General features: G+C 37.2%; 1 protein-coding gene across 4 annotated transcripts in view; it reads left to right on the forward strand.

The window, feature by feature from the left end:
• ARHGEF37 (Rho guanine nucleotide exchange factor 37) overlaps positions 1-11,306 on the forward strand; it is a 79,158-nt gene extending 67,852 nt beyond the window's left edge. For all 4 annotated transcript variants that reach the window (XM_051978683.1, XM_051978681.1, XM_051978685.1 and 1 more), the window contains one exon: positions 6,793-11,306. In XM_051978683.1, the coding sequence (XP_051834643.1) occupies positions 6,793-7,026 (234 nt within the window). In that variant the 3' untranslated portion in view covers positions 7,027-11,306. The remainder of the gene's footprint in view (positions 1-6,792) is intronic.
• The last annotated feature ends 2,949 nt before the right edge of the window (positions 11,307-14,255 follow it).

Genomic DNA, 14,255 nt, shown 5'->3' on the forward strand with positions numbered 1-14,255 from the left:
CTGACCCACAACACATACTTATTGCCCTGACCCTTCTGCTGAAAGATGGGAGGTATGTTTTACCATCAGTCCTTTTGAACTCAGAATTGCTCATTGCATCAGTTAGACTTTTAGTGGTTTTCAAGTGTTCTTTTCCTCTTTGTTGTGGTCATTATTTATGTTGTTCTCTTGATTTTCCTTATTTCTGTCTGTATCAGTGTGGGTGAGGTTTCTCATGTTATCCTGCATTTGTCATACTCATTATTTTTTGTGGCACAATATCCATTATATTCATAGGTATACCCTTTCTCTGGATTTTCATGACACTATTCTTTCTTGGTTCTTCTGCTATTCTTACTATTCCCAGCATCCTTTGCAGCTTCATTTTCTCTGTCCTTTTCCCTAACTAACTGAGTATACCAGAAAGTACTATGCTGGGCTCTCTTTACTTTTCTCTTTATACTCTTCCTCTTGCTGTTCTTGTCAGTTTCCATTAGTTTAATTTTTATTTCTTTGTAGATGATTCCTAGACCTATATATTCAACTCTAGTTTTTTTTCCTGAGTTTTTGTCCTATATCATAACTTATCCATTTGAATTGAATATTTTAAAACATCTTAAATTAAATATGTCCAAAATGAAACTCATTTTTCATCCCCAATTCATTCCTCTTTTGAACTTCTCTATTTCTGCCAAAAGCATCATCATCCTTCTAGTTACACAAGTTTTCATCCTTGGCGACTTTCCTCTTGCTCATCCTGTGCATCTGAATAGTTGACACATATTGTCAGTTCTATTTCTTCATAATTATCTTTCATATATGAGCTCATATAGCTCCTAATCTATTTCAATGCCTCATCATCTCTTATATAGACTATTGCAATATTTCAATAACCTCCTAATTGGTCCATGTGCCTCAAATCCCTCCCCTATTCATTCTGTTCTTCACATAGGTATTTAGCCATTTCCGGGGCTTTGATATTTTTTACTTGATCTGTGTTTAAATCCTTGTCCCTCCCGATTACCATCTGGGAGCTTGAGAAAAGTCATTTCACTCCCAAAGCTGTCCTTTTCTTCATCTCTAAAACAAGGTGGTTGGACTACATAGTATTTGGGTACTAGGGTCATTTTCAACTTGAAATTTATGATACTATGATTCAAGAAAATTTGCAACTGGGATGCAAGCAAAAAACCAGGAAGCCTATAAACAATAAAGATACATGGTTCTATTAGAGACAAAAGAAATTTTTAAGAAAGTACATCATTTTAATATTTTAAATTGTAAAATGTAAGAAAACATGACTCTTTTCCTTATATGATTGAAAGGTACATATTTGAAGCCACAAATTAATATTATATACTTTGGGAGAAATTAGATATATACTTACACTAAAAGTAGGTATAAAGTCAGAAATGAATGAGAAGAAATTTTTAAGTACCTCCAATATGCTAGACATTTTGCTAAGTATTGGAGACAAAAGAAGTTCATATTGCTACAGAAAGGATAATATGTACCTATATATGTCTGTCCATATAAGGTGGGTTTGGCTTTTAATAGAAGGAGCCTAATGACTGAAGAGTATCAGAAAATGGTTTATGTAGAAGGTGACTCTAAAAGAAATGACAAAAGTTCATTCTAGGTACTGGGGAAAGCCAGTGCCAAAATACAAAGCTGGAAGATGGAGCCTTTTGTGTGTAGAACAGGGTAAGGCAGTGTGGCTGGATTTCAAAGTGTCTTTGGGAAAGTCGTGTAAGAATGACAGGTGATGAATATTTAGAAAGGTGGGAAGGCCATGTTGTGTAGGACTTTAAATGGTAAATAGAGGCACTTATATTTGATGCTAGCAAAAATAAGAGATTTATTGAGAAGGAAGATAATGGGATCAGACTTATTCTTTAGAAAAATTGTTTCAGCAGTTATGTGGAGGATGGATTCTTGAGAGAGGAACCCCAATTAGGAGGTTGTTGAAATAGCTTAGATGGGAGATGAGAAAGAATGAACTAATAGGTCACTGTGTGAGTAGCAAGAATATAATTTAATTCAAGGTTAATTGAGCAAATAGAAATGACAAGATTCATTATCTTATTTGATATGTGAGCTAAGTGAGGTGAGGAATCAACGATGGCACTCAGATCATACACCTTTGTGATTAGAAAATAATAAATAGGAGGAGATGGGTCTGAGGGGAAAGAGAATGTGTTTGGAATTGGATTTGTTGAAGTTGAGATATAAGAATGGCACTCAGAGAGGGAATTAAAAGAGATTTATCCATTAACATTAGTCCTCTTTGACATACTTTTAAAATGTTAGTAATTAAATATTGTCAGACATGGTTGCTTAATACTTTTTCTTTGTTAGAATGGAAAGCTCACTAAAAGGTATAGCTAGAAATGACTGTGATGTGAAATCATGTCATCAATAAATCTTTTTTAAAAAATCTTTAAAAAAGAGAGAAATGTTAGCAAGTGCCATAAAGACATTAAAAGAATAATCACCAACAATAAAGAAGTTAGAAACAGCTCTTATTTGAAGATGATATGATTTTATATGTACAAAAACCAGCACAGTCAACAACAAAGGAATTAACTGGGGTAAAATTATTTCTGTAGAGTATTCAGGTATAAGATTCTCATAGAAATAATTTTCACATAGAAATGAGCAGAACCAGGAGATCACTTTACACTTCGACAACGATATTGTATGAGGATGTATTCTGATGGAAGTGGATTTCTTTGATAAAAACTCAGTTTCAGTTGATCAATGATGGACAGAAGCAGCTACACCCAAAGAAAGAACACTGGGAAATGAATGTGAACTATTTGCATTTTTGTTTTTCTTTCCGAGTTGTTTTTACCTTCTGAATCAATTCTCCCTGTGCAACAAGAGAACTCTCGGTTCTGCAAACATATATTGTATCTAGGATATACTGCAACGTATCTAACATATATAGGATTGCTTGCCATCTAGGGGAGGGGGTGAAGGGAGGGAGGGGAAAAATCGGAACAGAAGCGAGTGCAAGGGATAATGTTGTAAAAAAATTACCCTGGCATGGATTCTGTCAATATAAAGTTATTATAAAATAAAATAAAATATTTATATAAAAAAATAATTTTCACATATATACATTATCTAAAAGAATCAGGGCTAATTGGGAAAGAAATAGCTTTTACAACAGCAACAAAAGGTTTCATATATTTGTTATTAACCTAATTAAGACATACATGAAATCTGTATAACGACAACTTCAAAAGCTTTTGACAGAAATCAAGAAAAACTGCCTAAAGGGATGGCTTCTGGCTCATCCCTTAGGTTAAACAAATATAATAAAAATGTAGAACTTCCCAAGCTAATTTACAGATTGAACACAATACCAGTCAAACTATCAATAGATTATTTCTTTAGGAGGAGAGAAGAGACTTGGTTCAGACCTTTTCCTCAGTAGAGAAAACTAATAACATAGAAACAAGATGAACAAAAATAGTTATAGCAAATATGGCCCATAAACATGTGACATCTAGCATCTACTGGAGCTGTATATTGGATACCTAAATTTGCCTTGGGTGCTCTGCTGATCACATATATCCCTAATTACCAGTGAGGAAATTAGCTTTTTACCAAAGCATATCCACAACAACTCTGCAATTTATTTTCTTGTCGGGGGCCAGGAACACTGAATTAAGTGATTGTTCCAAGGCCATACAACCAGTAGATATCAGAGGAGGACTTGAACCAGGTCTGTCTGATTCTGAGGGCAAGTTTCTAACCACTGTGCAACTCTGCCTCTCAGATCATTTCTTGGAATTAGCCAAAGTCCTGGCACAATTCATATGGGAAAACAGATAGGAAAGAATATCACAAAAAGCAATAAAAAGTAATGATGGCTAGAGACTAGCCGATCAAATTTGTAATATACTCTAGAGCAAGAGTTATTAAAAACTGTCTGGTACAGTAGAAAACAAACAGATCGATGAAACAGAATAGAGAACTCAGAAATAGAAATAGTTCTCTCTCCCTTTTCCCCTCTTCCTGCCTTTTCTTTCTTTTTCTTTCTCTGTATCTGTTGTTCTCTATGCATGTATATATACACACATACAAAATATATGCATATATGTATATACACATATATTTACATACATGTAAATATAAACACTTTTGGAATACATACAAATGTGTTGTGTGTAGATGTGGATACTATGTAACTATATATATACTCTACATATGCATTTTAAAATACTCAATAAATATACATAGATCTATGTAGTTAATATATGTGTGTGTATACATATATATAGGTGAATGTGTATTACACAGTTTTTGACAAACTCATGTTTTAAAAGACCTAGGGAATGGAATCAATATCCAATAAAAACTGTTGGGAAAACTGGATGATAAAAGCTAGGTTTGGATCCCTTGTTCACACCACACATGTAGATAAAATCTATATCAACAATCTAAATATTTTTTTAAATGTAGAATGCTGAAAGAAAAAGGATTACTGGATTCAGCCATGGTGAATAAGAATATTTCCACCAAACTAACAAATGGAAGAAATTGTTAGAGACAAAATCAATGCATTTGACTATACAAAAAAAAACAAAAGTGGATTCTGTACAATAGCAACAACAACAAAAGTAAAATATCTATATTAACAAAAAAGAAATGAACTAGTAACGATATTTTGCAGCAAATCTATTAAGACAAAAGCTTGACATTTGGAATTGATAGTATCTGTATTGGGGTTCCCTCTAGGATATACTACTTATCACATGCCTATAGCATTCAAAATTCAGTTTGGTCACATGAGTAATCCCAGCCAAGTTTGAGGACTCTTCCTTGAAGGAGTCCAGCACTGGGAATTCACTTAACTGATTGGCTGGGGATGCTCTGATAAGGGGGCATCAGAGGGGTGAAGTGGATAGAGTGTAGAACCCAGGGTCAATAAGACTCATCTTCTTGAGCCCAAATCTGGCATTAGACACCAGCTGTATGACCTTGGACAAGTCACTTAACTCTGTTTGCCTCAGTTTTCTCTATAGAGTGAGCTGGAGAAAGAAATGGCTAACCAGATCAGGATCTCTGCTAAGAAAATCCCAAGTGGGATCACAAAGAGTTGAACACAAAAGAAACTACTGAACAACAAAAGCCCCAATAAAAATTTTTCACAAGCACAGAATGGATTTTATCACCTCATAGACAAAATGCAATCAATCAAGTAATTAATAACCAAGAAGCCTGTGCCAGGCATTGTGTTAAGCCAAGAGAGTATGGCAATAAACTTTTATGTATGTGTCTATCCTAGGCCGATAGTTATACATGTTGTTTCCCCTAATAGAATGTACGTTTTTGGAGGTCAGGAACTATTTCATTTTTTGTTTCTGAATCCCTAGCTCCTAGCAAAGTGCCTGACACACAGTAGACATTCAGTAAATGCCTCTTAAGCTGTTTATTGATTCTTTATGTAGAAGTTTTCTACACTGATAACATTATTGATTTCATTGACTACATAGTGCATTCATAGCACATCTATTTGTATGTATCTCATTCATGTACATATATACTGTGCATATATACATGTGTGTATTGGATAGGGTCTGGACTTATTAGTTAATCTAGAAAAATCTTGAGTGAGGATATTCCTTCTAACAATGCAGATCTGCCTTTTCTTCTCAACTTCTAATCTTGGAGAATTATCTAGAGCAGAGACCTCAAACGTATCCACATTATGGCCAAAACACTTCTGAGTGAGGCCTGAATTGAATTAAAATATAATTGGGAAATATTTAACAAAATACATTAAAATGCAATAGAACATGGAGAATGTTAATAAATCATTTTTAAGTTAATATTCAGCCAGTAGGATGCTTATGTATGATTTAGTATTTTGTTTGATTTTGGCATTTCTATTCTAGATCCCTGAAATGACTTGGCCAGGGTGATACTGTAGCTAACTAGTGAGAGCCAGGATTTGAACATGAATACACACATGCATGTGCACACCTGTTGCACACACACATCTTCCTATTTCTGGCTACTCCCAGGATTTCATAGGTACCATACTTTCTGAGAGAGGTGAGCACTAATCTCTTCCCTAAATAAGTCACACTCCCCTTTTCAGGATGGTCAGGTACCAATCCAAACTAGGGATAAACAGAAAAGACACCGGAAGGGAAATGAAAAACAACTATGGGCATGAACCTGTGATGAGTGAACCATTATCCTTTTAAGAGAAAGGAGTGAACAATGCCAGCAAAGGATTAGTCGTGTAAGGTTCCCATCCTTGGAGGTATTTAAGTAAAAACTAGAGGTACCACTAGTCAAGAGCCTGTGCATTTTGGGTTTCTTGCAGCTCTAACAGTCTCTGGTTGTTTGAGTGCCATCAAACCTTTAAGTTAGAGAAAGCGCTAGAGACATTCTCAGATTCCTCTTTAACAAGAGAATGGCAGTGAGAGATGCTGAGGTGAGATGACGGGCAACAGAGAGATTGGGAAAGTCTGAGGATCCTAGCAACACTGAAATTGGAAGAAACCTGTAGAAGCTGTCTGGTTTAACCCCTTTGTTTTACAGATGCATAAGCTGATGTCCAAAAAAATGAGATAATTTGCTCAAAGGTAGTAAGTGGTAGATCCAGTGGTTCAGACCCAGATCTTCTCACTCCAAATACCATACCTTTTCCAATGTACCACACTGCCTCCCGGGGCATTGGTGGCAAAAAAAAAAAAAAAAAAAAAAGAATTTAAACCACTTTCTTTCAGTTTGTCCTTGGATTATGATGTTTTCTTTCATCTCCCTGTTTTCTTACTCTCTGTATTCTAGGTGGTGGCTGCATACCCATTTGCAGCCAGGAGCAGCCATGAAGTGAGCCTACAGGCTGGGCAGCTGGTCATGGTTCTGGAGAGGCAGGACAAGAAGGGGAACCCAGAATGGAGCCTCGTGGAAGTGAATGGACAGAGGGGTTACGTGCCCTCCAACTTCCTCATGCCTGTTCCCAGCCCTGTTCCCTGGGGCTGGAGTCTGCCTCCTTGCGACAGCCCCCCATCCCACATGTAATGGAGGGAAAGGGGAGAAGCTGGGAAGGGTGGGCTGGTGGGGGTAGGAAGGGTCCCAGGGCAGAACAAGGTGGGGCATTGAGATACAGCAGTAAGAAAAGAAAGCAAGCCCACTAGAGGCCATCTCCTCTGCTGCTGAGGAAGTGGGGTGGGCGTGTCCATGGGGCCAGAATGTCTCCGTAGAGCTTTTGTGGGCAGAGAAGGTCCACGAGGGCCCTGGTGTCTCACGTTAGGAGAAGCAATGTGGAGAGAAAGATGGCAGAGTGGTTTGGAGAAAGTGCTAGATGGAGGCGGGGTGGGGACCCTTTTTCTTCCGAGGGCCATTTCATCTCCCTGGGCCATGCAGAATGATCAGGCAGCGGGAGGGGGTTGTGCCCAGCCTTCCTTCCACCTTCCTAGTGACTTCTTTCTAAGGCTGGGGCCAGACATCCCCTCTCCCTGCCCGAGGGTCTGGGCTTGAATTCTGGTTCTCTCCCAGGTACTCCTTACGGGGCTTCAGGTGAGTGGGTACCCCATTGGCCTGTGCAGGTTCTTTACCTGCAGAATGAGGGGACCACAGCAGACGGCCTCTGGGGTCCCCTTCACCCCTAAGCTGCGAGAGGATGACACTAAAGCTTCGCTCTAGCCTTTCCTTTGGGAAACAGGTGTAATGTTGACTCCTTTCTTACCTTAGTGGTATTGTGGAGATGACCCGGGAATCCTCTCAGGAGAGTGGAGCTGCCCACGGTGGCTATTCCATGGGAGCATCAATCCCAGGAGGGACTGGGAGGGAGACCTTTGCCTGGGGCTGTCTGATTGGACTGAAGGGCCTTAACGGGCATGATCTATATAATGCCTAGCATAGAATAGACGCTTAATCAAGACTTGTTTGGTTTTTTTTAATCAGTGTCTAGGGCAGAGTGTATTAGAATGCTGGGCCTGGTCTTAGGAAAACCTGAGTTCAAATCTAGCTTCAGACACTTAATAGTCACCTTGGACAAGTCACTTAAACTCTATTTGCCGTAGTTTTCTCAACTGTAAAATGGAGACGATAATAGTACCTACCTCCCAGGGTTGTCAGGACAAAATAAGCCAACATTTGTAAAATGTTTAGCACAGTGCCTGTTACATATTAAGCACTATAGAAATGTTATTTATGATTATTATGTAGGGAAAATTCAGGAAGTCCTGTTTATTGGTTGCATTTGCATGAGGTTGGCTTTGCAGTTCAGTGGTCATCTTTAGACATTTTGTGATTATTATCAGATTTTCCTTGTCAAACAAAATTCAAACTCAAATTATGAATATAGCACATGTTTGATGATTGTTTCAGTGAAAGTTTAACATTTTGAGGGGAGGGGAGGATGGGTATCAGGCTCAAATAACCATCTGTGTCCCAAAGCTAGCCCAGACAATCAACAGTGTTTGTGTAGAAGCTCATAACTGGTCTAATTTTCAAAGATAAGTTGTCTAAATTGAGAGACACAATGTATATTTTTAATGCTGGCTAGAATTTTGGGACCAAGGTCAGAATGTCTCTGCTTTTTTAGGCAAAAGATTAAAAAAAAACATTCATTGCAAGACATACAGAGCAAATGGTAGATAGTGTGGAAATTTTTTTAATAATAAAGATTAGATGGGACAAAATTAGAGTGAATTTCCAAGTGTGAGAAGAGGGAACATTTTGATTTAGTAATAACAAGATAAACCAATGTCCTATCCTGTTATAGCCACTAAAATAGGGAGTGAGGGAAAAGGAAGGAGAAAAAAATTTTTAGAAAACAAGTTTTTGCAAGGGTAAATGTTGAAAACTATCTATGCATGTGTTTTGAAAATAAAAAGCTTTATAAAAAAAGAAAGAAAGAAAGAAAAAACCTCAGTCCACATAGTCCCTTTCACCAGCTCCACCTAGCTTTCCAAGCTCATTGTCCTCCCTCCATCTTGAACAATGGAAGGAATCATGGAATCAGGAAGCCATCCATACAATGGGACCAGATTGTTGAGAAGTCACTGCTGAAAATATGATGTCAGAGGCCAGATTAAAATGAAACCTGTTGATTTAGGTTATGCTGGAAGTGTGTTTTTTTGTTGAATATATTTTATGAAGATCTACACAAAAGTTGTTTTATTTCAGAAGTATGGGAGCTATGGAAAATATGCCTGGCGCATCTACATTTCCCATGTAGGGGAAATAAAGGTTGCTTCATAGCATGTAAGAGAGGATCCATAGCCTGTTATAGAGCGTTGAAGTTTGAGTACTGTTGTTTATATTAGTAAACATTTATTAAGTGCCTACTGTATGCCAGGCACTGTGCTAAGCTTTTAGTACCAATAGCGAATTAATATATGTATTAATGATAATGTTTGGGGGAGTGGAAGTTCAGACACGTGATTTCATCAGTGGGTGGAGCTTCAAGTGTAGATCCCCCTTCCATGATGTATCAGAAGTTGGCTTGAACCCACATCTTCCTTACTTCAAAGCCAGTCCCCTTCCCCAGACAGTCTGGTTCTCAGTAACTATGATAATAACTCGTCTGTAGCACTTTAAGGTTTACCAGGCACTTTCTTCCCAGCACTGTGATATAAGCCATTTTAAGTGTTATTCCCATTTTAGAGTTGAAGAAATTGGAGATCAGAGTGGTTTAGTGATGCCTCTAAGATCACACAGCTAGTAAGTGACTAGTAAAAATTATAGCCAGTAAGAACTCCAGTTCTTTTGATTCCAGGACCAGTGTTCTTCCCCTCCCCACTCCCACCTCCCAGCATACTCTTAACCGGGCCTAACCAGATCCCCTAATGCCCATGTGGGCATGTGCTGTGGTAGGAGTCCTGCTGAGGTCTGAATGGGGAACCCAACAAATTGAGCCTGATACTGGGGCCGCCACAAGCGTCACTGGGATGTGATGCTGCTGGAAGAGACTGTTAGCCCCAACAGGATCAATGAAAGGGAAAATGGGAAGCTGGGAGTCTGGCGAGGCTGGCTGGGTCGGCCTTGGCCCCTGGGCACGACTCTTAAATAACTAGTGGAAAACTTGTTCTCATGAACCATGTAGCTAGATTAAGATTTATGAGGTTTTTTGATAATAGTCATTTGGGAAAAAGAGGAGAATAAGTCCTCAGGTGTCTTTAGGGAACTTAGTGGAATGTGCCTTTGAATTGAATCAGAGCCATTGATTGCACTATGGTGTATTAATAACTCTATAAATATTTTAAATGAAAATATCTTAGGTATTATTTATTTTGTCCAGGCCTTGAGCCCTAAAATGTTGATTAGGCTCTATGATGGAGACCTGGAATAGAAGAAACTAAATGCTTTGGGGCTGGAGGGGAGGGGGTGCAGGAGTATCTTACAAACCACTATAAGAAAGAGTTTAAGATTTTAAGAACTGTTTATTTCCTCCCATGCTCTTGATACTGACCTGGGTGCCATATCTAGGGATCTGGGAAACTAAACCTTTATATCCTGGTTATATTTAGTAAAAAATTTAAATTTAAAAAAAAATTTGTCGGGGCAGCTAGGTGGTGCAGTGGATAGAGTCACTGAAGTCTTTCTCTGAAGTCAGGAGGACTTGAGTTCAAATCTGGTCTCAGACACTTAATACTTCCTAGCTCTGTGACCTTAGGCAGGTCACTTAACCCCAATTGCCTCAGCAAAAAAAAAAAAAAAAAAAAAAAAAAGTTGCCTAATTAGTTCTGTCTCTGTATCAGAGTTTCTTAACCTTGGATCCATTAACTTGGATGGTGGCAGGGGAAAGGGGATGGGAGGAAATACAAAACATGACATCTTTACTTCAATAGATTTTCTTTCCTTTTTATTTTGTGCATTCAAAAACATTATTCTGAGGAGTCCATGAGCTTCACCAAATTGCCAAATGAAGCTAATTGATGCAGAAAAAAAACCATTAAGAACCTCTGCTCTAGGTCATGAATTTGCATTTAGGGCTAGTGTGTTTGTGGTCTAAGAATGTGCCTTCATATAGAATTAGAAACATCATACTGTGAAATATTTATTACTTGTTAAACAGATTTTATAATATGCTATGCTATTTAAATTCTGAATCTAGAACTTAAATAGGATCATTTCTATTTATTTCTGGGAGAGAGAAGATATGTCAATTGTATCCCTCTCTGTGACCTATTTACCTTCCTGATGACTTAATTTCCTAATCTAGGAAATGGGGGAAATGATGCTTATGTTACAGGAACACTGGAATGAAGGAGAATGTGATGAAAAATAATTTAAATATTGGCTGTATAGAAAATTGAGGACTATTTGAAATAAAATATTTAACTATGTTGAAATTTGTTTTACTTTTTTTTTCTTGCCAGCATTGGGCAACTGGGCTTAAATATTTTTACCAAGCTTTAATATTTATTAAGTACTTACTATAGGTGTAGTCCTTTGGGAAAGATACAGACCTCTAAAATTTAAAGTGATTTTTAGAGACTACCAATTCCAATCATTTATTTTATTCTTTGAATAGAGAAACTGCAGCCCAGGTAGAGGAAACAAATTTGCACAAGATCACACAGCTCTATATGTGATTCCATTCCTGCCCTCAAGATGGTCATGAAGGAATTGGGGCTAATTGGGTATGATAGAGCCAAGTAAGCTTAGGTACAATACATTCCATAATCCTTGGTTTGTTTTTTTATATCCTTTTCCTGAATGTATATAAGAATGTGTTTATTATTTAGGACTTCTAAACCTACAGATGCTATTCTAGGAAATAATTGATATTGTTTGCTAAAAATGTATAAAGGGAAAGTTGTAAAGTGAAGATTTTGTTTTCAATTAACCAAAAGAATATGGCTTAAAGATATTATCCTTGGCTATTGTCAAGTTATTTAGAGATAAAATAGCTTCATTTAGTTCTTACTGATTGCTCTGTTTATCTACACAATCTTTACCCAGTTTCCCTATGTTATCTTATGCTAAACTGCTGGAAAAATTGCTTCCTGTTTCCAAAATGACTATGCTAATATGATTAAGCATTGTAAATTGCTAATTTTAGTTCAAAGGAAAGAGGTTTTTTGGGTAATTTTATTTTTAGCACCCTCGTTTGTATCAATAACAAATTTCTGAATTCTCTTAGTATGCTCTTGTTCATTTAGCCAATCACTGCCCTGAAATTTTTGGGAACTAGAAAATTGAAACATTATTATGTGTCAATGATGAGACTTTTTCTTGATTAAAAACGGAAAGCTGGTTCTGTTGCTCTGGACCCAGAATTCCCCTTTCCCACTAGCTCCATCTGGAAGGTTATTACTCTGTCTTTGGTGCCAGAAGCCTTCTGAGACATTTAGGAGTTACCAGACTCCACTAGGTGATCTGAGACCACATGCCTCTATGCTACTCAGATGTTGCCATTGACCAATGGAGAGCTAATTTGTGATACAGACCTGAGGGTAGTCCAGCCTAATCTCTAGCCCTCCAGAGACCTCTACTGGCTATATAGTATATTCTTCAATTAACTTCATTAGATTGTAGAATTTCCATTTTTACTTTATTTCTTCTCTCCCTAGGTGTAGTGATTAATTGAATTTTAAAAATCACTTATTGAGAGAGCAATCGCCAGGAAATGTAAGAAGTAATGGCAATGTAGTGGCAATAGGGAAGCAGTCTAAATAGAGAGGAAAGAGCACTTTCTCTGGAGTGGTTTTTTATTTTTGTTTTATTTTATTTTATTTTTGTTATTATCTTGTTAAGTTTAACGTGTACTTTTTTAACTCAAATATTTTATTTTAATGATATTTTATTTTCCCAAAGGAGCTTGTGTTCCAAATTTTTCTTCCCTTCTTTCCCCTGCTCCTCCCTTCCCAAGACAGCAGTCAATCCAATATAGATTCATATTTCCATATTCATCATGTGCAAAAAAAAAAAAATCAGATCAAAAAGGGGAAAAAAACACAAGAAATAAAAATAAACAAGCAAACAACCAACCAAAAAAGGTGAAAATACTATGCTTTGATCCACATTCAATCTCCATGGTTCTCTCTCTGGATATCACAAGTCTATTGGAATTGCCAGGAATCATCTTGTTGTTGAAAAGATCCAAGTCGATCACAGTCATTCATCACATAATCTTGTTACTATGTATACTATTTTCTTGATTCTGCTTGCTTCACTTGATGTCAGAGAACCCCAGTTTTAAACTTGTTTTGGATGATTAGTAGCTATGTGGCTAAAGACAGATTTCTTCCTGGGCAAGAGTGACCTAGATCACTTCTGAAGTACCTTGTAGCTCTAACTCTGTGATTTTGTGATTTGATTATTTTTGCCTTTTCAGTTATTTCCAGATTACCAGCAAAATAATCCTATTTGTATTTATTAAAAGAAGCAGGGCATTAATCTGGTATGTTATGAAACATGGAAAGTTTCAAAGAAGGGCATTCTAGGCCAACGATTCAGCAGAAAGGAAGAGAGTAACAGGCTTTTAAGAGAAAAGGATAGTTTTCTAAGGATTTTTGCTTACAGTATCAAGACCTGGGGCAAAATTGAGTTGGTCAGAAGATCAGGAAAGCTGTTCTTGCTGTCTTCTGGTAGGTACATGGGTATGAGCTGCCCTCCCTTACTTGACTGCTAGGATTGGACTTATCTCTGGAACAGTGTTTTTAAGGCTCTTTTAAATTTCATTAAAGCTTTTTATTTAGAAAACATATGCATGGGTAATTTTTTAGCATTGACCCTTGCAAAACCTTTTGTTTCAAATTTTTCCCTCCTTCCTCCCACCCTCTCCTCTAGATGACAGGTGGTCTAACACATGTTAAATATGTTAAAAATATGTTAAATCTAATATCTACATATACATATTTACACAGTAATCTTGCTGCACACACACACACACAAAAAAAAAAAAATCAGATAAAAAAGGAAAACCAAAAACCTGAGAAAGAAAACAAAATGCAAACAAACATCAACAGAAAAAAGTGAAGATGCTATGTTGTGCTCCACACAGTTCCCATGTTTCTCTCTCTGGTGTAGATGGCTCTCTTCATCACTGAACAATTGGAACTGGTTTGAATCATGTCATTGTTGAAGAGAGTCACGTCCATCAGAATTGATCATCGTATAATTTTGTTGACGTGTATAATGATCTCCTGGTTCTGCTCATTTCACTCAGCATCAGTTCATGTGAGTCTCTCCAGGCCTCTCTGTATTCATCCTGCTGGTTGTTTCTTATAGAACAATAATATTCCATAGCATTCATATACTATAATTTCTTCAGCCATTCTCCAATTGATGGGCAT

Source organism: Antechinus flavipes, chromosome 2 (genome assembly GCF_016432865.1).
Source record: "Antechinus flavipes isolate AdamAnt ecotype Samford, QLD, Australia chromosome 2, AdamAnt_v2, whole genome shotgun sequence".
Taxonomy (NCBI): Eukaryota; Metazoa; Chordata; class Mammalia; order Dasyuromorphia; family Dasyuridae; genus Antechinus; species Antechinus flavipes.